Here is a 25120-nt window from a genome sequence, read left to right on the forward strand (position 1 = left end):
TTTCCCTTACACACAATTTTTGGTTCTTCTGGCTGCATGGAAATTGTGGCATTGCTATCAATGCTATGGCCTCTGGTGGCTCCATAATAGTCATACATGGCTACCTTCCTGCTATCCAGGGCATCTATACTAATGGATTCCCCTTTATATTATAGCAAAATTGTGTTTATTCCATAGTTCAGGTTATTGTCTATGACACACATTAGAAACATATTCTCAAGTCATACATATGATATATTTAACCAATGGGAAAAGGCGTCAGAACCACAATGAAGTTCAGCGAACCGCCTGACCGACCGAACTGAAAACTAGTGTTTCAGTGTAAGACAGGAGCACCGTGTAATGCAACAGAAACAAAATCTCCTTGAGTCCTTTTAAAATTTTCCAAAAACCTCTTTATATAAATAGATTAAACCATGATATGTAGACAAGGATGAAAGCGCATTGCACTGTTTTGTTGGGACGAGAGAGTCGCATGGTTACCAAAATGTTAAATCATAGATCCGGACACAACAGACGACTGAAAGACGTGTGATCCCTGGGCGTACGACATCATGGTGGCTTGGAATAGACTCTTTATCCTCATGTGTATTACTAAACATTAATTTATTTCCAAGAAATTAAAAAGCTATTTACATCATAGGTATGTACAATTATGCCTTTCGTATCATCGCTAGAAACATGCAGAGGGTGAGAGTGTGTTCAACAAATTCTTTTTTGTTTGTTGTGTTTTTTTTTCTTTACGTCACGGAGCGATGGCGCAAAATGTAGCAGTCACTCATCGGTTTTGTAAGGCAAGCAGGGGGCTTTTGAAAAAAACAAAACAAAATTAACATCAAACTCCAAATGGTGCATAAAGGAAATATATACATGACGTGTATACTATAGGTGTAAACACAACATTGCAGTGATCACTGGTACAAATAAGTTTTTGTTCACAGTAGACAGTCCTACAAACATACTGCACTATCCAAAACCTCCTTAGAAATTACTATGCTCAGCAAATGTGTGTTTGTGTGTGTAAAATATATATTATATATACATATATATATATATATACACACACACATATATAGTGTCTATATATATATATATATATATATATATATATATATACACATACACACATACATACATATATATATATATATATATATATATATATATATATATATAGATCTGCTGGTATATGATCAATCAACACCTTTGTTTGCTATGGTGAATGCAGAGCCCCTGTGAGATATATATATATATATATATATATATATACTGTATTTGTCACCTTTGCTTTGGAATGAGCAATTTAAATGTTCTAAAAATGACCAATTTCTACACAATGGTGAAAAAAAACTAAACAATAAAAAAATCAAGCAAATCTTAATTGCACCCTCGCGGTCTTGATGTAAAAGTCACTGGGAATATTTCCGCCTTTTGAAAACACGTTACCATCAAAACAGCAATGTAGAATGTGATTCCGCCAACGTTTTCTAGAATTCTTTGAAATAAGGGAAGGTGTTTTGGGGGATTATTTTGTAGCGCTGTAGACCCTGACTTGTGGAAGGGCCACGGAGTTACAGAGGGTGTGTTTCTCTCTATGCAATAATGCATTGAAGCCACGGAACATACTGTATTATTCCAAAACAACTGGTTATTTATAAAGGATGAGAGGACGATAAATATTCAACATGGCTTCCAATTGTTGAACAATCCAGACGGCATTGAAGGTTGCGGTTTGAATTCGAATTCAGCAACGGGGGAGAATTCTGCGTCTCCTAAATTTCCCACGTGATACTTTACACCAGGGGGAGGAGAGAGAAATCCTCTCCGATATAAATATCACATCGCCAACGTGTCAAACTCCAGATCTGAAAATAAAAGTTACAAATTCTTGTTTTTATAACAGATAGAAGTTGTTAAGTGATTTATTTTGTTCCTTTTTAGAAATTCCAGTCTGATTTCTGCAACATAAAATATCTGGAATTTGTGTAGAGTTGTGTATTGGAAATGATGACTTATTTCTTCCTCATCTCCTGTGACTCCACACGCACATTGCTCTTGCCAGGCTTGAATACCGAATGCGATCTCAAATTTCCGAAGGCAGAACTGTTGGTGAATACAATTCCGCAAGCGGGATTCGCTGCCTCTTCCCGGGACTGGGGCATAAACAAATCTGGTCAGGTGGAAGAACACCTGGCTTTTCCGAAAGACCTTTCAAGGCAACGTCTCCGGGTCCCTTCCTTCAATGAGATCTCCTACCAGAGACATGGAAATGAGAAGCCTATGGCGGGATTCTCTCGCACTGATTAATGGAACAACTGTCTGAAAATAAAGAGCATCTATCGCCCACGGCAACAAGTTTGTTTCATAAGTAGAAAAAGAAAGTGGGGGAAAGAGAACCAGAATGCAGGTGTTCCCGTCGTCAGGTTTGCAACCAATGCGTCTCATCGACCGGCGGTTTACAAACGAGGAGCAGAAAATGGGAGATTTGTTCCTTCTCTGTACAAAAAGAGTCCAGATTATGGCCCGGCTGAACAGACGCCAGGTTTACACACTGGTGCAGTTCGGGATTTCTTTTGTGCTTTCGCTGTTTGCGATCGTTGAGATGCTGTCTGCAAAAAAAACAAAGCACAAAAGGTTCAAAAGAGGAGGTCAGTGCACAATATAAAAAGCCACTGAAAGCATTGTCCACGCATCGTTACATTCACGGCTCTCTGTGTACTGAAAACAAATATCACAAAATTGTATCTTATTATTTGTAATGGACAATACACACATCCTCAACCTTCCTTTTCATTACATTCTGAATAACAATTTTACTGTAACCTCAAAAAGTCATAAAACGTACTCACAACACGTTGCCCACTTGTAGAAGCTGTAAGCCAACAAGATCAGTGACTGGTGATAAGTGGCCTTAGCCCCAACTGCGACCCCTACCTCCGTCGTGCTTTGTTTATTTGTTTGTTATATTGTATAACACTTGCTTCCAGGCTGATATGTTTTTGCAGGTACGTGCGTCTTTCATTGATTACATTGTTTTAACTTACTGCTGAGATTAACCCCTTCAGTGGTGGTTTTTTGGGGATTTGGTCACACCTCCCAGGGCAGATCTTTAATTTTTTTTACCTGCGCATTGCCAGGGGTTTCACATGCTGGGTCATGCTTTTTGCCAGGGGTTTTATGTTCTGATATCCATGCTCGTTGCCACGTGGAATGCTCGTTGCGTAGGGGTAGGTAGGGATCAGGAGCAGTTCTTGGTGCGGGCAAGCAGTGCCTGCGCCCGGGGCGCTGCGGACTGGGGGCGCGGCCGCAGTCACCCCGCAGGCACCGCCGCCTACCCGCTCCACGGCTGCAGCAGATGCCGTGGGCTGTCTGGGCGTCCGCTGCAGCCGGCACCAGTGACAGACAGTAGAGGTCCTTATTGACCTCTAGTGTCTGTGCGGCACTGCTATGAGAGAGACGTTATGACGTCTCTCCCATAGAGAGGGGGCCAGACGTCTCTCCCGCGGGAGGCTAGACGGAGCAGCAGCAGCAGCGGTCGGGAAGCAGGAGCAGGGCAGTGGTAAGTATTGTTTTTTTATTTTTCTGTGTGTTTGACAGTGACAGGGGGCACAGCAGCAGAGGGCACAACTACTGTGGGCACAGCGACAGGGGACACAACTACTGGGAGCAAATCTACTGGGGGCAAACCTACAGGGGGCACAGCTACAGGGGGCAAATCAAATGGGGGGCACAACTACTTGGGGCATAACTGTGGCCATGCCCCTCCCCTCCCCTATGAAGCCACGCCCCTAATTTTTGCCTCTCGTGCCTTTGCTTTTGGCGCGCACTAACTGTTTTCCCGGGGGAGGGGGGGGGCACAGTGGAAACTTTCGCACTGGGCGCCACAAGGTGTAGAACCAGCCCTGCTAGGGTTGGCCATCGACCATCGATGATTCAAAATCATCGATGGTCTATGACCGATGTCATATACTTTTACCATTGACGGTGGAGAACCAGTTGGTTTCCCGCAATCGATGGTTCAGTGCTACCGAATTGATTTTTTTTATTTTAAGTGTCAGGGCACGGAACTTAGCCCCACCCCCTGACACCCACTAAGAAATGCCCCTTTGTCCGCCTGCATGTGTACTGTAAATCAGGAAAGACCATCGATGGGTAAAACCATTGATGGATTCATTCCAGATGGTTTTACAACATCAAGGTTATCCATCGATGGTGACCATCGATGGATGACCCACCGATGGCCATCTCCCTGGCAGCATGGGCTGGAAGGCACTAACCCACCAGCACTGACATCCCCCCCCCCCTCCGTTGTACTCCGCTCAACTGGAGGAGTTATGCGGAATGACGCAATCGCGTCATGCCATCACGACGCGATCGCATCATCCACCGGGCTGGCCGAGCGGAGTGTATAGAGGAGGGTGGGGGAGAAGGGGAGCAGTGGCATGCTGCACAGTCTGCACAGCGCAGCAGGCCCCGGAATTTTTCCAAGCATACCACTGAAGGGGTTAAGGGGCTAATTTTGGCTCGCACGCACTGCTGATGTCAAACACAGTGAAGTGTTTTTTTTCCTTCTGCACATGCATCGATGTCTTGCTGCGCATGCGTGCACAAAACAAATTTGGAGTTGCGAATGAGTCACACGGGAGACGCACGGTCTCAGAAATATGTTGAAAATGTAGTGGGGGCTTTCCTGGGCGGTGACAGGCAGGTGGCTTAGCAGATGTCCGTCTAACTGTACATATGTGTTATGGTAAGCTTGCAGCCTCACATAGGAGGCCATACTTGAACGTAGGATGGCCAGTGCAAGCTGTCATCTACAGATGCACCAATCAGTATTTCAGCACCTACAGATGCGGACAGCGGCAGTCTCATCCCTTGCACATTGGGACACCAGGGAAGGACTTTGTAGCCGCATACAGTAAAGCTGCATTGCCAATACATGCAGACATAGAAGCACTTGACTGTGTATGTCTCATCTTACCACCGCCGGTCACCGATGGGCCGAGTTATCGCTGTGCACTGATAAATGGACCCCTTAGAGTTTATGAAAGATTAACCTTGATGGCTTTGTGTCCTTTTGGTAACATTACGAACTATGGTGGTCATTCCGAGTTGTTCGTTCGTTATTTTTTTTTCGCAACGGAGCGATTAGTCGCTAATGCGCATGCGCAATGTCCGCAGTGCGACTGCGCCAAGTAAATTTGCTATGCAGTTAGGTATTTTACTCACGGCATTACAAGGTTTTTTCTTCGTTCTGGTGATCGTAATGTGATTGACAGGAAGTGGGTGTTTCTGGGCGGAAACTGGACGTTTTATGGGAGTGTGTGAAAAAACGCTACCGTTTCTGGGAAAAACGCGGGAGTGGCTGGAGAAACGGAGGAGTGTCTGGGCGAACGCTGGGTGTGTTTGTGACGTCAAACCAGGAACGACAAGCACTGAACTGATCGCAGATGCCGAGTAAGTCTGGAGCTACTCAGAAACTGCTAAGAAGTGTCTATTCGCAATTCTGCTAATCTTTCGTTTGCAATTTTGATAAGCTAAGATTCACTCCCAGTAGGCGGCGGCTTAGCGTGTGCAAAGCTGCTAAAAGCAGCTTGCGAGCGAACAACTCAGAATGGGGGCCAATGGGCCTAACTCAAGGTTGATTGCAAAATAAAATTTTCCTCTAATGGACAAAAGAATGTGCACTGCTGGGTGCGGGGGGCAGATGCAACATGTGCAGAGAGAGTAAAGCCTCGTACACACGGAGGAGATGTGTGCTGAGCAAACTAGCACAGACTGCTCTCTCTGCACATGTTATATCTGCCCCACCTGCAGTGCACATGGTTTTGTCCATTAGAAGAAAATTTTATTTTGCAATCAGCCTTGAATTCCGCCCTTTGCAACAGTTATAACCTTGGCAGTGAAAAGGTTAAATCTTTCAGGATAGAAAAGACTAAATCGCCTTAGATGGGTAAGATGCTCATTCATTGTGTAAATGCTGCCCCCCCCCCCCCACACACACACACACACTCTCTGCGTAGCTCCGAGCCCTCGCACTGGGCGAGCGGCTTGGAAACCCATTAACTTGATGACAGGTGATAATGTAACATCTCTATCTGCGCAGAGGTCAGAAAACAGCCCCTGGGGGGGCGTCTTGTAATGTTTTCCAACTCAACCAAGTGATGTGGAACGCATTCATTACAGCGCTGCCATAGATGTCCTGGCTTTATCGTTGATTAATGGACTAGATACACTTTGCTGATTATTCAGTTTACATCACTGTATCAAGTTGTCCAGAGCGTCTGAGCAATTCACCATCTACATCTGACTTACTGATGATCCGTTGGTCCAGTTCTTTGTCCGTCAGCTCCTCCTCTGTGAAGTTGCTGAGCGATATTTTGGGCGCGTTGTCATTTTGGCTGACGGAACCGATCATTTCCTGCTCCTTATCGTGTTGGACCTGAGCGTAGATATTGATCCATGGAATTTTCCTGTAGTCAAAAGATAGATTTATACTGTACTGCATATAACAATTAGCAGGGGCAAATAGAAGGCATTACTTCTGTACACATCTGCGTGCAAAGGTAGGGCCGCGCAAAAGTTCAATACTTGTACATCATTCTACCTGTGCATTGTTCCAAACTACAGACTTTATTTGGAATTATTTTTTTATTTTTTATGCCAAATGTACTAAATTAATGTTAACAAAATAAAAAAATAAAAACCTGTTATTTCGCTTACTTGCAAAAAACATTATTTTAGGAAACACTAATACTGTATGGGGTATACTTACTAAAAGTCATTTTTGGTCGATTTTGATAAAAACAAATTTGTCGATGTTTGATCGATTTATTTATTTATTACCTTTTTGATCGATTTTGTGTTTCAAGGACTAAATCCCCCATTTACTAACAGATGATTTTTTAAATCATTTAATTACAAAAAATGCCAAAAATCCTTGGTTAGTATTATTATAATTATTATTATCCTTTATTTATATGGCACCACAAGGGTTCCGCAGCGCCCAATTACAGAGTACATATGCACATAATCAAAACAGGAAAACAGTGACTTACAGTTGAAGACAATACAGGACAAGTACAGGGTAATTAAGCATAACTACACCAGTATACAAATCTGAGATAAGTATCAAGGTGGCCAAAAAACTGCGGGATTTGGGCAGTTAAGGATTATTAAAGTAAGAAAAGGATAAGCACATGAGGGAAGAGGGCCCTGCTCGTGAGAGCTTACATTCTAAGGGGAGGGGTAGACAGACAGGGGTGACACAGATGGGGTACATAGAGAGCGTGGAACAGAGGGTTAGGATGAGATTTGGCTGGGTTTGGTAAAGAAGTGGGGCTTAAGAGCCCGTTTGAAGTTCTGTAGGGAGGTGGAGAGTCTGAGGGGGAGAGGTAGAGAGTTCCAGAGAAAGAGAGCAGCACGTGAAAAATCTTGGAGATAGGAGTGGGAGGAAGTAATCAGAAGACAGGAGAGTCGGCGTGCATTAGCAGAGCGAAGAGGACGGGTGGGAGAGTAAAGGGAGATAAGTTCAGAGATGTAAGTGGGAGAGGAGTGGGTGAGGGCTTTGTAAGTGAGTGTGAGAAGTTTGAGTTGGTATCTGAAAGGGAAGGGAAGCCAGTGAAGGGTTTGTAGGAGAGGAGAGGTGGACGTAGTGCGTTTGGTGAGGAAGATGAGCCGGGCTGCAGCATTGAGGATAGATTGGAGTGGAGAGAGGTAATTGTCAGGGAGGCCAGTCAGGAGGAGATTACAGTAGTCCAGTCTGGAGATGACCAGTGAGTGGATAATGGTCTTGGTGGCATCCTGGGTGAGAAAGGATCTGATCCTGGAAATGTTTTTGAGATGAAAACGGCAGGTTTGTGAGAGGTGCTGAATGTGTGGTTTGAAGGAGAGGGAGGAGTCAAGAATTACGCCAAGACAGCGCACTTGGGGGCTAGAGGAGATAGTCGTGCCATCAATGGATAATGAGATTGTGGGAGGTGAGGTTGTGCGAGTGGGTGGGAAGATGATCAGCTCAGTCTTAGACATGTTGAGTTTCAGAAAGCGCTGGGACATCCAGGAAGATATAGCAGAGAAACAGTTGGAGGTACGAGTGAGGAGAGCTGGGGAGAGATCAGGGGAGGAAAGGTAGATTTGAATGTCATCAGCATAGAGGTGATATTGGAAGTTAAAAGAACTAATGCGTTCACCTAAAGAGGATGTATAGAGACAGAAAAGGAGAGGACCAAGAACAGAGCCTTGTGGCACACCAACAATTAGTGGAAGTGGGGGAGGTAGTGTCATGAGAGGAGACAGAGAAGGAACAATCTGAGAGGTAGGAGGACAGCCAGGAGAGGGCAGTATCACGCAGACCAAGAGAGTAAAGGATTTGCAGAAGGAGAGGGTGGTCCACAGTGTCAAAAGCAGCAGAGAGGTCAAGAAGAATAAGCAGAGAGTAGTGGCCCTTAGATTTGGCTGCATGGAGGTCATTGCAGACTTTTTTGAAGGCAGTTTCAGTGGAGTGGAGAGAATGGAAACCAGACTGGAATGGGTCAAGTAGTGAGTGAGAGGAAAGAAAGGCAGTGAGGAGATTATAGACAATAAGCTCAAGGAGTTTGGAGGCAAAAGAGAGGAGAGAGATTGGTCGATAGTTGGAGAGAGTGTTTGGATCAAGGGTAGGTTTTTTAAGAATAGGGGAGACAAGAACATGCTTGAAGGCAGAGGGGACAGTGCCTGATGAGAGGGAGAGATTGAAAAGGTGGGCAAGATGGGAACAGGCAGAAGGAGAGAGGTAGCGGAGGAGGTGGGAGGGGATAGGGTCAAGTGGGGTGGTGGTGGTGGGGGGGGAGGAACGGATGAGGCCCATGACTTCCTCACCAGATACATGGGAGAAAGATGTCAGAGTTGGTAAGAGGGAAGGGGAGGGGTGGCAAGGGATGGGTGATTGCTGGGTGCTGGTCTGGTGGGATGTGATGTCCTGACGTATGGAGTCAATCGTGGATGTGAAATAAGTGGCAAAGTCAAGAGCAGACAATGAGGAATGGAGAGGAGGTGGTGGTGGGCAGAGGAGGGAGTGAACAGTGGCAAAGAGGCACCGGGGGTTGGAAGACTGGGTAGAGATGAGAATTTTTAAGTATGACTGTTTAGCGAGGGTAAGGGCAGCACTGAAGGATGAGAGCATAAGTTTGAAATGGAGGAAGTCTGCCTTAGAGCGTGATTTCCTCCAGTGTCGCTCAGCAGTACGTGAGCATTTTTGCAGATATCTGGTGCATTTGGTGTGCCAGGGTTGAGGTGTTGATCTGCGAGGGTGAATAGTGGTTGGTGGAGCAACAGAGTCAAGAGCAGAAGTAAGGGATGCATTGTATGTGGAAGTGGCTTGTTCAGGGCATGAGAGAGAGAGAAGAGGAGAGAGAAGTGAGTTGAGTAGGGAGGATAGGGATGAGGTGTCAATAGCCTCAATGTTACACTTAGTGATGGTAGCCTTAGGAGGGAGAGATGGGGGAGTAGAGAGAGATAAGTTGAAAGAGAGCAGGTGGTGGTCAGAGAGGGGAAATGGGGAGTTGGAGAAATCAGAAATATCACAGCGGTGAGTGAAGACCAGATCCAGTGAGCTCCCATTCACATTGGAGGGTGAGGAGGTCCACTGGGAGAGACCAAGTGAAGAGGTGAGGTTAAGGAGTTTAGAGGCAGGGGATTGTGTGGGGATGTCAATAGGGATGTTGAAATCACCTAGAATAATGGAGGGAATGTAAGAAGAGAGGAAGTGAGGAAGCCAGGAAGCAAAGTTGTCGACGAATTTGGAGGAAATGCCAGGGGGGGGGGGGGGGGGGGGGGGCGGTAAATGACAGCAACTCGAAGATTGGTAGGTTGGTAGAGGCGTATGGCATGGACCTCAAAAGTAGAGAATGTAAGGGATGGTTCTAGAGGTATAAGTTGCTATGTGTAGCTAGAGGGTAAAAGGATCCCAACACCACCACCATGGCGACCCCCAGGTCGGGGGGTGTGTTAGAATGTGAGGCCCCCAGCAGAGAGAGCAGCAGGAGAAGTAGTGTCATAGGGAGTAATCTAGGTTTCTGTAGTGTAAATGTGAAATTTAGACCCTGAAATACATACAGTAAAACCAAAAATCGATCAATATCAACTTTTAGTAAATATACCCCTAATTGTCTAAAGTAAAAGAACTGTTAAGTGCCCTTTGAACTCTGTGAACAGTGTGGATACAGTATTTCAGCATTTTGTCTCACATACTGTAGTGTAACTTCAGTGGTCAGTGGACGCGTTGGGTTTTAGATCTTCTGGCGGGAAAAGCAGTACTGGGAAATTTGCGGGGGGTCCCAAAAAATGGGATTACTTATTAACCTCTGCAACTTTGCCATGTTACTTAGCATCTGTTATCACCAGTGCTCACAACGACAACAGATTAATTACCATTACTATTAGTCATGCAGGGACAGCGCATCCGACTGGAGGACATCAGTGGAATGCCTGGATTTGCAACAGTTTTCTTTTTGAGTGCCAGACGTTCAGCATTCCAAGCCAAAAAGTTTTTCGGAGTGCAACCAACATTGCACTATCTGCAAACCTTTTCAAAATGAGCACATGGCTGCAGCTGCTGAAAATGTTAGTGGCCTCCCTGTCCTTCCGTTTTTGAAGCTACAATATTGTAGTTTGGTAAGAGGAAGCCCTGTATCAGTAATTTGCGCTGTTCTACATCTGTGAAATACAGTATCTGCGGAAGGGCTCCCTTGCGTATTGGAGCTTAAATAAAGAAGCGCTAAGACCTAAAAGCAGATATATAGGAATCAGACCCAGGACATTACCTCTTGAATTTGTAGATTAAAAAAACAGCCAAACCACAAACACAATAGAGAGAAGCATTAACATGGCGGAGCTGCTGTGGCTGGCGCTGTTGTCCACCAAAGGCGCTAAAAATAAAAAAGCACAAAAATAGTCATCAGATATAATAATGTTCAGAATAAGGGTTACCCAAAATATGAGATTATACATCATGGTTAAACATCATGGATTATACAGTACATTGTGTATGTACCCCCCCCCCCCCCCCCACTCCACTACCTGACAATGAGGCTCATCCCTGCGACTGGCCAGGAGGGGTCCGCTGAGGAGGGTGGGCGCATTCAATGGGGCCTGTTTATAACTCAACATCACCCACACTTAATATTCTGTGGAACATTATAATGATGTCCTTTGTGAGAACCCCAAGCATTTTCGTTGGCTAATTGAGTCTATCGCAAGTTACCCCAGTGATGTCACATTTAACCTTTTGTTATAAATACATGGCCCCCTAAAATAGGACCCTGTGGGATTATGTCACCACACTAATATACACAGGAGCCCACTGGAAGGTTATACAGGCATCCTGGATAAGAAAAGGCAAACAATGAAACTGTACTGAACTGTGGTCTTTATAAGCAAGCGTATTAGCGCTATTTTTTTTTTTTTTTTTTTTTCAAGAATCTTCAGAAAATAAAGAAAAATTTGGATTAGAGACCCTTAATCTACACTCATCATTCAGGCTATAAAAAAATCCATTATCCTTACATGAGGAAGCACAAAGTGATATGCGTCACCGTGCACTTACTCCTGCAATCACTGTAGCGACAGCTGGTACTGGGCACTGGGCAGGGAGGGCATTCTGGCTGGTACAAAGGCTAGACTTGTTTTCTCATAACCTGATGCCAGAACGGGCCTTGATAGTAACCGACATTGCGCTGCCTGGAGTAGATGGCATTTTCACGCCCTGAAGGAGCAGTCACTGTCTACTTACATCTATGTACCTGCAAAATTGGTATGACACTGGGTAAACCTGATCTCATTGCTCAGTGCCCGAAGTACCAGACCAATCAAATCCTATCCACAACTTTACCAAGCGCTTTCCCTTAAACTGCCATATAGTATAGCTTCAATCAAGCACGTCACAGTGATTATAACACCCAGAATCATTTCCATTACATCACTAACGAGTTCTGTGAAAGCACAAAATAAGATTTATACTGCAAAGCTCGGAGGAACAATATGTGAATACGGCATTTATGCAAAATACGCTAGAGAGGAAGTTTAATATGTGGAGTAGGTGGAAAATATATCCCTTTTATGCTGGGAAAGAATAATACAATTAGCATGCAGGCGGGATGGAAATATCTCAATGTTTAGCAAAACTTTTCTTCTAGACCAAATAAATATTTCACGCAGACAGCTACCCCGGAGCTCAGGCAATTAATCCACTTCTTTATTTTTCTCAATCAGACATTCTGATTTATCAAAGTACATAACAGATACAATATACACATAGCTGTTCTGCGGTTAAAGGGTCTGATTTAGCTCCCACTGTTCAGGCTTTCTGCAGAAAAAGCAGAGTACATGGTATACACACTCATAGGACACAATTACTGAAAGGGAAATTCCACTTTGGCAAATACTCTTTTAAAAAATGATCTAGCCAATCAGTGCCAGGGAACCTGATGGCCAGAAATTGCCGCCTCTACTACGTCCAGCTGCCATTGCAATTTGATATAAGGGGAATAACTGATACATACACAACTGGGAGGAGAATAACTGATATATACACAACTGGGAGGAGAATAACTGATACATACACAAGTGGGAGAGGAATAACTGATACATACACAAGTGGGAGAATAACTGATAAATACACAAGTGGGAGGAGAATAACTGATACATACACAAGTGGAGAGGAATAACATACATACACAAGTGGGAGGAGAATAACTGAAACATACACAAGTGGGAGAGAATAACTGATACATACACAAGTGAGAGGAGAATAACTGATACACACACAAGTGGGAGAGGAATAACATACATACACAAGTGGGAGGAGAATAACTGATATATACACAAGTGGGAGAGGAATAACTGATACATACACAAGTGGGAGAGAATAACTGATACATACACAAGTGGGAGGAGAATAACTGATATATACACAAGTGGGAGAGAATAACTTATATATACACACGTGGGAGAGGAATAACTGATACATACACAACTGGGTTGAGAATAACTGATACATACACAAGTGGGAGGGGAATAACTGATACATACACAAGTGGGAGGATAATAACTGATACATACACAAGTGAGAGGAGAATAACTGATATATACACAAGTGGGAGAGAATAACTGATATATACACACGTGGGAGAGGAATAACTGATACATACACAAGTGAGAGGAGAATAACTGAAACCTACACAAGTGGGAGGAGAATAACTGATACATACACAAGTGGGAGGGGAATAACTGATATATACACAAGTGGGAGGAGAATAACTGATACATACACAAGTGGGAGAGGAATAACTGATACATACACAAGTGGGAGGAGAATAACTGATACATACACAAGTGGGAGGAGAATAACTGATACATACACAAGTGGGAGGAGAATAACTGATACACACAAGTGGGAGAGGAATAACTGATATATACACAAGTGAGAGGAGAATAACTGATACATACACAAGTGGGAGAGGAATAACTGATACATACACAAGTGAGAGGAGAATAAATGAAACCTACACAAGTGGGAGGAGAATAACTGATACATACACAAGTGGGAGAGGAATAACTGATACATACACAAGTGAGAGGAGAATAACTGAAACCTACACAAGTGAGAGGAGAATAACTGATACATACACAAGTGGGAGAGGAATAACTGATACATACACAAGTGAGAGGAGAATAACTGAAACCTACACAACTGGGAGGAGAATAACTGATACATACACAAGTGGGAGAGGAATAACTGATACATACACAACTGGGAGGAGAATAACTGATACATACACAAGTGGGAGAGGAATAACTGATACATACACAAGTGAGAGGAGAATAACTGATACATACACAAGTGGGAGAGGAATAACTGATACATACACAAGTGAGAGGAGAATAACTGATACATACACACGTGGGAGAGGAATAACTGATACATACACAACTGGGAGGAGAATAACTGATACATACACAAGTGGGAGAGGAATAACTGATACATACACAAGTGAGAGGAGAATAACTGATACATACACAAGTGGGAGAGGAATAACTGATACATACACAACTGGGAGGAGAATAACTGATACATACACAAGTGGGAGAGGAATAACTGATACATACACAAGTGAGAGGAGAATAACTGATACATACACAAGTGGGAGAGGAATAACTGATACATACACAAGTGGGAGGAGAATAACTGATACATACACAAGTGAGAGGAGAATAACTGATACATACACAAGTGGGAGGGGAATAACTGATACATACACAAGTGGGAGGATAATAACTGATACATACACAAGTGGGAGAGGAATAACTGATACATACACAAGTGGGAGAGGAATAACTGATACATACACAAGTGGTAGAGGAATAACTGATACATACACAAGTGAGAGGAGAATAGCTGATACATACACAAGTGGGAGAGGAATAACTGATACATACACACGTGGGAGAGGAATAACTGATACATACACAAGTGAGAGGAGAATAACTGATACATACACAAGTGGGAGAGGAATAACTGATACATACACAAGTGGGAGAGGAATAACTGATACATACACACGTGGGAGAGGAATAACTGATACATACACAAGTGAGAGGAGAATAACTGAAACCTACACAAGTGGGAGGGGAATAACTGATACATACACACGTGGGAGAGGAATAACTGATACATACACAAGTGAGAGGAGAATAACTGAAACCTACACAAGTGGGAGGGGAATAACTGATACATACACACGTGGGAGAGGAATAACTGATACATACACAAGTGAGAGGAGAATAACTGAAACCTACACAAGTGGGAGGGGAATAACTGATACATACACACGTGGGAGAGGAATAACTGATACATACACAAGTGAGAGGAGAATAACTGAAACCTACACAAGTGGGAGGGGAATAACTGACACATACACACGTGGGAGGAGAATAACTGATACATACACAAGTGGGAGGAGAATAACTGATACATACACAAGTAGGAGGAGAATAACTGATACATACACAAGTGGGAGAGGAATAACTGATACATACACAAGTGAGAGGAGAATAACTGAAACCTACACAAGTGGGAGGGGAATAACTGATACATACACACGTGGGAGAGGAATAACTGATACATACACAAGTGAGAGGAGAATAACTGAAACCTACACAACTGGGAGGAGAATAACTGATACATACACAAGTGGGAGAGGAATAACTGATACATACACAACTGGGAGGAGAATAACTGATACATACACAAGTGGGAGAGGAATAACTGATACATACACAAGTGAGAGGAGAATAACTGATACATACACAAGTGGGAGAGGAATAACTGATACATACACAACTGGGAGGAGAATAACTGATACATACACAAGTGGGAGAGGAATAACTGATGCATACACAAGTGAGAGGAGAATAACTGATACATACACAAGTGGGAGAGGAATAACTGATACATACACAAGTGGGAGGAGAATAACTGATACATACACAAGTGAGAGGAGAATAACTGATACATACACAAGTGGGAGAGGAATAACTGATACATACACAAGTGGGAGGATAATAACTGATACATACACAAGTGGGAGAGGAATATACTGATACATACACAAGTGGGAGAGGAATAACTGATACATACACAAGTGGGAGAGGAATAACTGATACATACACAAGTGAGAGGAGAATAACTGATACATACACAAGTGGGAGAGGAATAACTGATACATACACACGTGGGAGAGGAATAACTGATACATACACAAGTGAGAGGAGAATAACTGAAACCTACACAAGTGGGAGGGGAATAACTGATATATACACACGTGGGTGTTAGGGTCTCCTGCCCTGTGCTGCCACGTCGTCATGGCAACCGGGAGACAAGTGCTAGTGGAGTAACCTGAGCGCAGCTGATACTCCGGTTCGGGTCTTTTGCTGTGCAGTGGTTATAGGCTCTGTGCACGGCAGGGGATCCGGTGCTGGTTTTTGTGCTCACAGTCTGTGAGGTCTGAGTGGGGCGTGGACAGCACCTGCTTTATAAGGCCTCTTTTCAGGGTAAGCAGATGCTGCTGAATCTTTGTTGGTTAGTCAGTTCATGAAAGTTAGCCAGTACTGTGTAGCTTTGTATTTGTTTGTTGCTTACTGCAAATAGGCCTGGGGATTTGGTATTACACTCTGCCAATCCAGACCTAGCAGTAAGACTGGAGTCAGTCGTTTAGCTTGCTGGGGTTCTGTTACTACTCTGTGAACTTAGCAAGTTTGCGGCTGTATTCTAAGACTTGCCTGTCTAATCCTGTCTCACTGTGCTAGGTGTCAGGGGTCAGTTTAGTGGCAGTAAGCTAAAACCTGTGCACTGCAAGTGAGAATTAGGATTGTGGGGACTCTCCTTGTGTCTATCATTCCATCTCTGACCAAGGAGTTTACTGCCACACCCGTTGGTAACCCTTTAGGGTTTTGCTGTTGCCCTTAGCAACAGCATTTCGGGTTCTCTACGTATTAAAACACAACATCTTGCTTTTTCCATCTGAGCAGTTATAATACAAGGGAGATACCCAGTTCCTTAGCCTCTGGGCTTCTCTGTTCACTTTGTGTGTATTTTGTTACCCTATCACCTTCTGTGTACGTTATGTCATATTCCCCAGTTTGTCTGTGAGTCCATTTGTTTTGCATAACAGTTCAAACACCAGTACATTCCTGCAGACACTGGAGTGCATAACAGTTCTGACACCAGTACTTTCCTGCAGGCACTGTTGTGCATAACATATTCAGCAGCCTAATACTCCTGTTGAAATTTTGTGGGAATATGGAGCATACCCCTCAAAATACGTTGCAACAGGTGGTCGATCAGGTGCAGGTCCTGACTCGACAATTTAATGATTTGTCCATTAAAATGCACACCTCCCAGGCTGCTGGCGGAGCTCCCGCAGCAGCAGCACCTGCAGGGGTTAAGGAGCCGAAAGTAAATCTCCCGGATCGTTTTTCTGGAGATCGCTCGCAGTTCTTTTGTTTCAAGGAGAGCTGCAAGCTATACTTCCGGCTTAGGCCTCAGTCTTCTGGGTCGGAGATTCAGCGGGTGGGCATAGTGATTTCCTTGCTACAAGGAGACCCACAGGTCTGGGCATATGGGTTGCAGCCTGACTGTCCGTCGCTTAAAAGTGTTGATGCTTTTTTTACGGCACTGGGCATGTTGTATGATGACCCTGACAAAACGGCCTCAGCCGAGGCTCATATTTCGATCCTTAAGCAAGGGCGAAGGCCAGTTGAGGTTTACTGTACGGAGTTTCGGAGGTTGGCCCATGATACCCAGTGGAATGACCCAGCCCTGAGACACCAGTACCGAAGAGGTCTTTCTAACCAGATAAAAGACCAACTGGTACAATATCCCTTGCCTGATAGCTTGGATCAGCTCATGCAGTTATCCATCCGGGTGGATAGACGGCTGAGAGAGCGTAGGCTTGAAAAGGAGACTGAGATTTCCTTCCTTCCCAAGGGAACCTCAGACTCTGAGGAATTTTCTGAGGAGCCTATGCAGATTGGGGCTACCCGCCTCTCCTCGCGTGAGAAGACGCGGAGGAGACAGCAGGGGTTGTGTTTGTACTGTGGGAATAAAGGTCATGTGGTAGTATCATGCCCAGAAAAGCCGGAAAACTTCAGGGCCTGAGGGTGATGGGAAATATCCTGTCAGGCCAGAAGTCAGAATTTCCCAAGAAGACTTTTATCATTCCGGTGACCTTGAAGATCCTCGGTCAAACTGTCAAGACTGAGGCCTTTGTGGACAGTGGGGCCGACGGGGTTTTTATGGACCGCCAATTCGCCCTGAAACACTCTGTTCCCTTAGTACCCTTGGCATCAGAAATTGAGATTTGTGGGTTAAACGGGGAACCATTATCCCAAGGTAAAATTACCTCTAGCACTAGCCAGATTTCTTTGTTTATTGGAGCCACACACTCTGAAAAATTGTCCTTTTATGTGACTGTCTGTACTTTTGCCCCATTGGTGTTGGGGTTACCCTGGTTAAGGGCCCACAATCCTCAATTTGACTGGGTCTCTGGGGAGATTCTTAGTTGGGGTACTGATTGTTTCAGGAGTTGCTTGAGCCTTCCAGTCAGGCTCTCGCAGCTAAGTTTGCCAGGATTGCCAGGGTGTTATGCAGATTTTGCGGACGTGTTCTCCAAAAAAGTTGCAGAGGTACTACCTCCCCATCGCCCCTATGACTGTGCCATTGATTTGTTGCCAAATGCTAAGCTTCCCAAGAGCAGGTTGTACTCCCTGTCACGTCCTGAGACTCAGGCTATGGCAGAGTACATTCAGGAGAACTTGGCTAAGGGATTTATCAGACCTTCACAGTCTCCAGTTGGGTCGGGGTTCTTCTTCGTGGGTAAAAAGGACGGTTCGTTGCGACCCTGCATCGACTTCAGGGAATTGAACCGTATCACGATTAAAAACTCATACCCACTGCCTCTCATTTCGGTCTTGTTTGACCAGCTTCGTACTGCCACCATTTTTTCTAAGATTGACCTACGCGGTGCGTACAATCTAATCCGAATAAGAGAGGGGGATGAATGGAAGACTGCCTTTAATACCCACTCAGGGCATTATGAATATTTGGTGATGCCTTTTGGGCTCTGTAATGCCCCGGCAGTCTTCCAGGATTTCATGAATGATGTGCTCAGGGAATATTTGGATAGATTCTTAGTTGTATACTTAGATGACATCCTAATCTTCTCCCATTCCCTGGAGGAACATCGGAAGCATGTACGCTTAGTCCTCCAGAAACTCAGAGACCACCGGCTTGGGGCGAAGCTGGAGAAGTGCGAATTTGAAGTTCAGCAAATCGCATTTCTAGGATATATTATCTCCCCAGAAGGTTTCCAAATGGAGGGTTCCAAGGTACAGGCAGTCCTGGATTGGGTGCAGCCCACTAGTTTGAAGGCGCTTCAGCGTTTCCTGGGCTTTGCGAATTTTTATAGACGATTTATCGCTGGATTTTCGTCTATAGTGGCGCCCTTGGTGGCACTCACTAAGAAAGGGGCGGATGTTGCTCACTGGTCTTGTGAGGCTAAAGCGGCTTTTGCCCATCTCAAAAGGGCATTTGTTTCGGCCAAGGTGCTGCGACACCCAGATCCAGAGCGTCCTTTTGTGGTGGAGGTGGATGCCTCTGAGATGGGTATTGGGGCAGTGCTTTCTCAGATGGGAGTGTCTGATAATCGCCTTCATCCCTGTGCTTACTTTTCCCGTAAATTTTCGCCTGCCGAGATGAATTATGACGTGGGTAACCGGGAATTGTTGGCTATTAAGGATGCACTCGAGGAGTGGAGACACTGGCTTGAGGGGGCTAAGTTTGTGGTCTCAATTCTCACTGACCATAAGAATCTGGCATATTTAGAGTCAGCGAAGCGTCTCAATGCCAGGCAGGCACGATGGGCTTTGTTTTTTGCTCGCTTTAATTTTTTGATAACATATCGCCCTGGGTCAAAAAACATCAAGGCTGATGCGCTCTCGCGGAGTTTTGCTCCAATCCAGGAGACCACCGAGGAGCCGTTGCCCATTGTTTCCCCATCATGTATTAAAGTGGGCATTACCCAGGACCTCTTATCATTAGTCCTTAGAGCACAGGAGCAGGCTCCTCCAGACCTTCCGGTAGGTCTATTGTTTGTGCCTCCTAGGTTAAGACAGCGAGTGTTCCTGGAATTCCATGCCAAGAAGTCGGCAGGTCACCCGGGTATTGCCAGAACTCGGGAGTTGCTATCTAGGGCGGTGTGGTGGCCCTCGGTGGCTAAGGATGTGGATCAGTGGGTTCGGGCATGTGACATCTGTGCCCGAAATAAGACTCCTAGAGGGGTTCCTGTTGGCCCATTACATCCACTCTCTATCCCATCTAAGCCATGGACCCACATTTCAATGGATTTTGTGGTGGACTTGCCCAAATCCTCGGGGATGACAGCCATCTGGGTTGTCGTTGACAGGTTTTCGAAGATGGCGCACTTCGTTCCACTGGTTGGGCTGCCATCAGCCAGACGCCTGTCTGAATTATTTATGCTGCATGTTGTGCGTCTCCACGGGTTGCCACTTGATGTGGTCTCTGACCGCGGATCCCAGTTTGTGGCCAAATTCTGGAGGGCATTTTGTTCCGATCTCCAGATTTCTGTCAGCTTGTCGTCAGGCTACCATCCGCAGTCTAATGGGCAGACTGAAAGGGTGAACCAGTCCTTGGAGCAGTTCCTCAGGTGTTATGTCTCCAAGTGTCAGACTGACTGGGTTGCTCATCTGTCCATGGCGGAGTTTGCCTATAACAACGCGGCTCACTCTGCTACAGGGATCTCTCCCTTCCTTTGTGTGTATGGGCATCATCCTAAGGCCAATTCTTTTGACCCCCTGGACTCCACGCCTGGTGGTTCCTCTGTGGTTTCGGTCCTTAGAGGTATTTGGCGGAAAGTGAAGAAAGCCCTTGTGTCTGTGTCATTAGTGACCAAAAGGGTTTTTGATAAGCGGAAAAGACCCTGCAGCTTCAAATTAGGAGACTTCGTCTGGTTGTCTACCAAGAATTTGAAGTTGAGACAGCCATCTCATAAGTTAGGCCCCCGGTTCATCGGCCCTTATAAGATCACCAGGGTTATCAATCCGGTGGCATTTCAGTTAGATCTGCCCCGTTCTTTGGGTATCAATAAAACATTTCATTGTTCCCTTTTAAAACGGGCGATTAGTAATCCTTCTTCCAGTGGAAGACCTTCCCCTCTTCTGATACGTGGCCAGAGGGAGTTTGTTGTTGAAAGGATTCTTGACTCCAAGGTGGTTCGGGGTCGGCTGTCATTTTTGGTGCACTGGAAGGGGTATGGCCCGGAGGAGCGGTCGTGGGTGCGCAGTTGTGATCTTCATGCCCCCAGACTGATACGCTCTTTCTTCTCGCAGTTCCCCGATAAACCCGGTGGTAGGGGTTCTTTGACCCCTCGTCAGAGGGGGGGTACTGTTAGGGTCTCCTGCCCTGTGCTGCCACGTCGTCATGGCAACCGGGAGACAAGTGCTAGTGGAGTAACCTGAGCGCAGCTGATACTCCGGTTCGGGTCTTTTGCTGTGCAGTGGTTATAGGCTCTGTGCACGGCAGGGGATCCGGTGCTGGTTTTTGTGCTCACAGTCTGTGAGGTCTGAGTGGGGCGTGGACAGCACCTGCTTTATAAGGCCTCTTTTCAGGGTAAGCAGATGCTGCTGAATCTTTGTTGGTTAGTCAGTTCATGAAAGTTAGCCAGTACTGTGTAGCTTTGTATTTGTTTGTTGCTTACTGCAAATAGGCCTGGGGATTTGGTATTACACTCTGCCAATCCAGACCTAGCAGTAAGACTGGAGTCAGTCGTTTAGCTTGCTGGGGTTCTGTTACTACTCTGTGAACTTAGCAAGTTTGCGGCTGTATTCTAAGACTTGCCTGTCTAATCCTGTCTCACTGTGCTAGGTGTCAGGGGTCAGTTTAGTGGCAGTAAGCTAAAACCTGTGCACTGCAAGTGAGAATTAGGATTGTGGGGACTCTCCTTGTGTCTATCATTCCATCTCTGACCAAGGAGTTTACTGCCACACCCGTTGGTAACCCTTTAGGGTTTTGCTGTTGCCCTTAGCAACAGCATTTCGGGTTCTCTACGTATTAAAACACAACATCTTGCTTTTTCCATCTGAGCAGTTATAATACAAGGGAGATACCCAGTTCCTTAGCCTCTGGGCTTCTCTGTTCACTTTGTGTGTATTTTGTTACCCTATCACCTTCTGTGTACGTTATGTCATATTCCCCAGTTTGTCTGTGAGTCCATTTGTTTTGCATAACAGTTCAAACACCAGTACATTCCTGCAGACACTGGAGTGCATAACAGTTCTGACACCAGTACTTTCCTGCAGGCACTGTTGTGCATAACAGTGGGAGAGGAATAACTGATATATACACAAGTGATAGGAGAATAACTGATACATACACAAGTGGGAGAGGAATAACTGATATATACACACGTGGGAGGAGAATAACTGATACATACACAAGTGGGAGAGGAATAACTGATACATACACAAGTGGGAGAGGAATAACTGATACATACACAAGTGAGAGGAGAATAACTGAAACCTACACAAGTGGGAGGGGAATAACTGATACATACACACGTGGGAGGAGAATAACTGATACATACACAAGTGGGAGGAGAATAACTGATACATACACAAGTGGGAGGAGAATAACTGATACATACACAAGTGGGAGAGGAATAACTGATACATACACACGTGGGAGAGGAATAACTGATACATACACAAGTGAGAGGAGAATAACTGAAACCTACACAAGTGGGAGAGGAATAACTGATACATACACAAGTGAGAGGAGAATAACTGAAACCTACACAAGTGGGAGGGGAATAACTGATACATACACACGTGGGAGGAGAATAACTGATACATACACAAGTGGGAGAGGAATAACTGATACATACACAAGTGGGAGGAGAATAACTGATACATACACAAGTGAGAGGAGAATAACTGAAACCTACACAAGTGGGAGAGGAATAACTGATACATACACAAGTGAGAGGAGAATAACTGAAACCTACACAAGTGGGAGGGGAATAACTGATACATACACACGTGGGAGGAGAATAACTGATACATACACAAGTGGGAGAGGAATAACTGATACATACACAAGTGGGAGGAGAATAACTGATACATACACAAGTGGGGGGAGAATAACTGATACATACATAAGTGGGAGGAGAATAACTGATACACACACAAGTGGGAGGAGAATAACTGATACATACACAAGTGGGAGGAGAATAACTGATACATACACAAGTGGGAGAGGAATAACTGATACATACACAAGTGGGAGGAGAATAACTGATACATACACAAGTGGGAGGAGAATAACTGATACATACACAAGTGGGAGGAGAATAACTGATACATACACAAGTGGGAGAGGAATAACTGATACATACACACGTGGGAGGAGAATAACTGATACATACACAAGTGGAGGAGAATAACTGATATATGCACAAGTGGGAGAGGAATAACTGATACATACACAAGTGGGAGGAGAATAACTGATACATACACAAGTGGGAGGAGAATAACTGATACATACACAAGTGGGAGGAGAATAACTGATACATACACAAGTGGGAGAGGAATAACTGATACATACACAAGTGAGAGGAGAATAACTGATACATACACAAGTGGGAGGGGAATAACTGATACATACACACGTGGGAGGAGAATAACTGATACATACACAAGTGGGAGAGGAATAACTGATACATACACAAGTGGGAGGAGAATAACTGATACATACAGAAGTGGGAGAGGAATAACTGATACATACACAAGTGGGAGGAGAATAACTGATACACACAAGTGGGAGAGGAATAACTGATACATACACAAGTGAGAGGAGAATAACTGATACATACACAAGTGGGAGAGGAATAACTGATACATACACAAGTGAGAGGAGAATAACTGATACATACACAAGTGGGAGGGGAATAACTGAAACCTACACAAGTGGGAGGGGAATAACTGATACATACACAAGTGGGAGGGGAATAACTGAAACCTACACAAGTGGGAGGGGAATAACTGATACATACACAAGTGGGAGGGGAATGACTGACACATACACAAGTGGGAGAGGAATAACTGACACTGTACATACACACGTGGGAGAGGAATAACTTATACTGTACATACACACGTGGGAGGAGAATTACTGATACATACACACGTGGGAGAGGAATAACTGATACAAACTGACTGAATGACAGATCAGTACATGGTCCTTCATTTGGGACAAATGCGCAATAAACGCTGATCTCCACAGACGTGTTTTATACAGACATTTGATTGTGCCCTTTTCCTGACCCCCCGAGTCATACGGTATGTCCAGTCTGATAAAGTGTAACACAGTTCTTGGCAGACTTACCCAAAGTAAGCTGGGTGACATACACAAATATCTGCACCCCCGGCTTCAGCTCAAACATGATGAGATTTTGATTGAGGGCACTAAACAGAGATTCTACAATCTGCAGGGACAAAGAACACAAAGCATCAGTGAGGGCAGGTTCACCCACAAGTAGAACTAATAATGACATAAATAGAACAGTAAGTACGCCATAGAATTATTATTATTATTTATTTATTTTTCGTAACTTCCGGCATAACGTATTTCCCACTACAAGTATGTGAGCTGTGATCTGGAATATGAATTTAAGGGCTTGGAGGAGAATTTTGATAATTCTCCTCCAATTGCCCTTTAGTACATTCCGGTGATACTACCATTCTGTAATGTGAAAGGGGTGTGAAAACACCCTTTTTCACATTATTTTAGTAAAAATAATTTTGATAAATATTCCTATTAAGGAGAAAAACTGTAAACTGATTTATTTTCTCCATCCAGTGGATATAGGGCCTAATTCAAGGTTGATTGCAAAACAAAATGTTCCTCTAATGGGCAAAACCATGTGCACTGCAGGTGGGGCAGAAGTAACATGTGCAGAGAGAGTTAGATTTGGGTGGGGTGTATTCAAACTGAAATCTAAATTGCAGTGTAAAAATAAAGTAGCCAGTATTTACCCTGCACAGAAACAATATAACCCATCCAAATCTAACTCTCTCTGCACATGTTACATCTGCCCCACCTGCAGTGCACATGGTTTTGCCCATTAGAGGAAAATTTTGTTTTGCAATCAACCTTGAATTAGGCCCATAGTCCTGATAGCAGAGTAAGTTCCGTCCTGCTGTCCTGTGCAGCACCAGGCAGCTTTATTCCACCAGACGGAGCCTCCTGCTTGCAGCATTTCCAGGGCTATTTTAGTGGGGCGACTTGGTGCTTCTAAATCCCTAAGAACTCATCCCGGGGGTTGTGACCCTTCCTCAAACATTGGGCCTAATTCAGACCTGATCACTAGGCTGCGTTTTCTCACAGCCTGCGATCAGATCTGAACTGCGCATGTGTATGCACCGCAATGCGAAGGCGCGTCAGACCGCAGCAACGGGAATCGCCGACCAGTGGCGGGATTGTGCGAAAAAAGCGGCTGCATGGGCGATCGCA

At 44.7% G+C, this 25120-nt stretch overlaps 1 protein-coding gene across 1 annotated transcript in view; it reads right to left on the reverse strand.

The window, feature by feature from the left end:
- Positions 1 to 372: 372 nt before the first annotated feature.
- LOC135056898 (VPS10 domain-containing receptor SorCS3-like) overlaps positions 373 to 25120 on the reverse strand; it is a 1027710-nt gene continuing 1002962 nt past the window's right edge. The window contains 5 exon segments of the mRNA XM_063962650.1: positions 373 to 2609; positions 6316 to 6473; positions 10800 to 10836; positions 10839 to 10904; positions 23993 to 24092. Coding sequence (XP_063818720.1) covers positions 2545 to 2609; positions 6316 to 6473; positions 10800 to 10836; positions 10839 to 10904; positions 23993 to 24092 — 426 coding nt within the window. The 3' untranslated portion in view covers positions 373 to 2544.

Source organism: Pseudophryne corroboree, chromosome 3, assembly GCF_028390025.1.
Source record: "Pseudophryne corroboree isolate aPseCor3 chromosome 3, aPseCor3.hap2, whole genome shotgun sequence".
Classification (NCBI taxonomy): Eukaryota; Metazoa; Chordata; class Amphibia; order Anura; family Myobatrachidae; genus Pseudophryne; species Pseudophryne corroboree.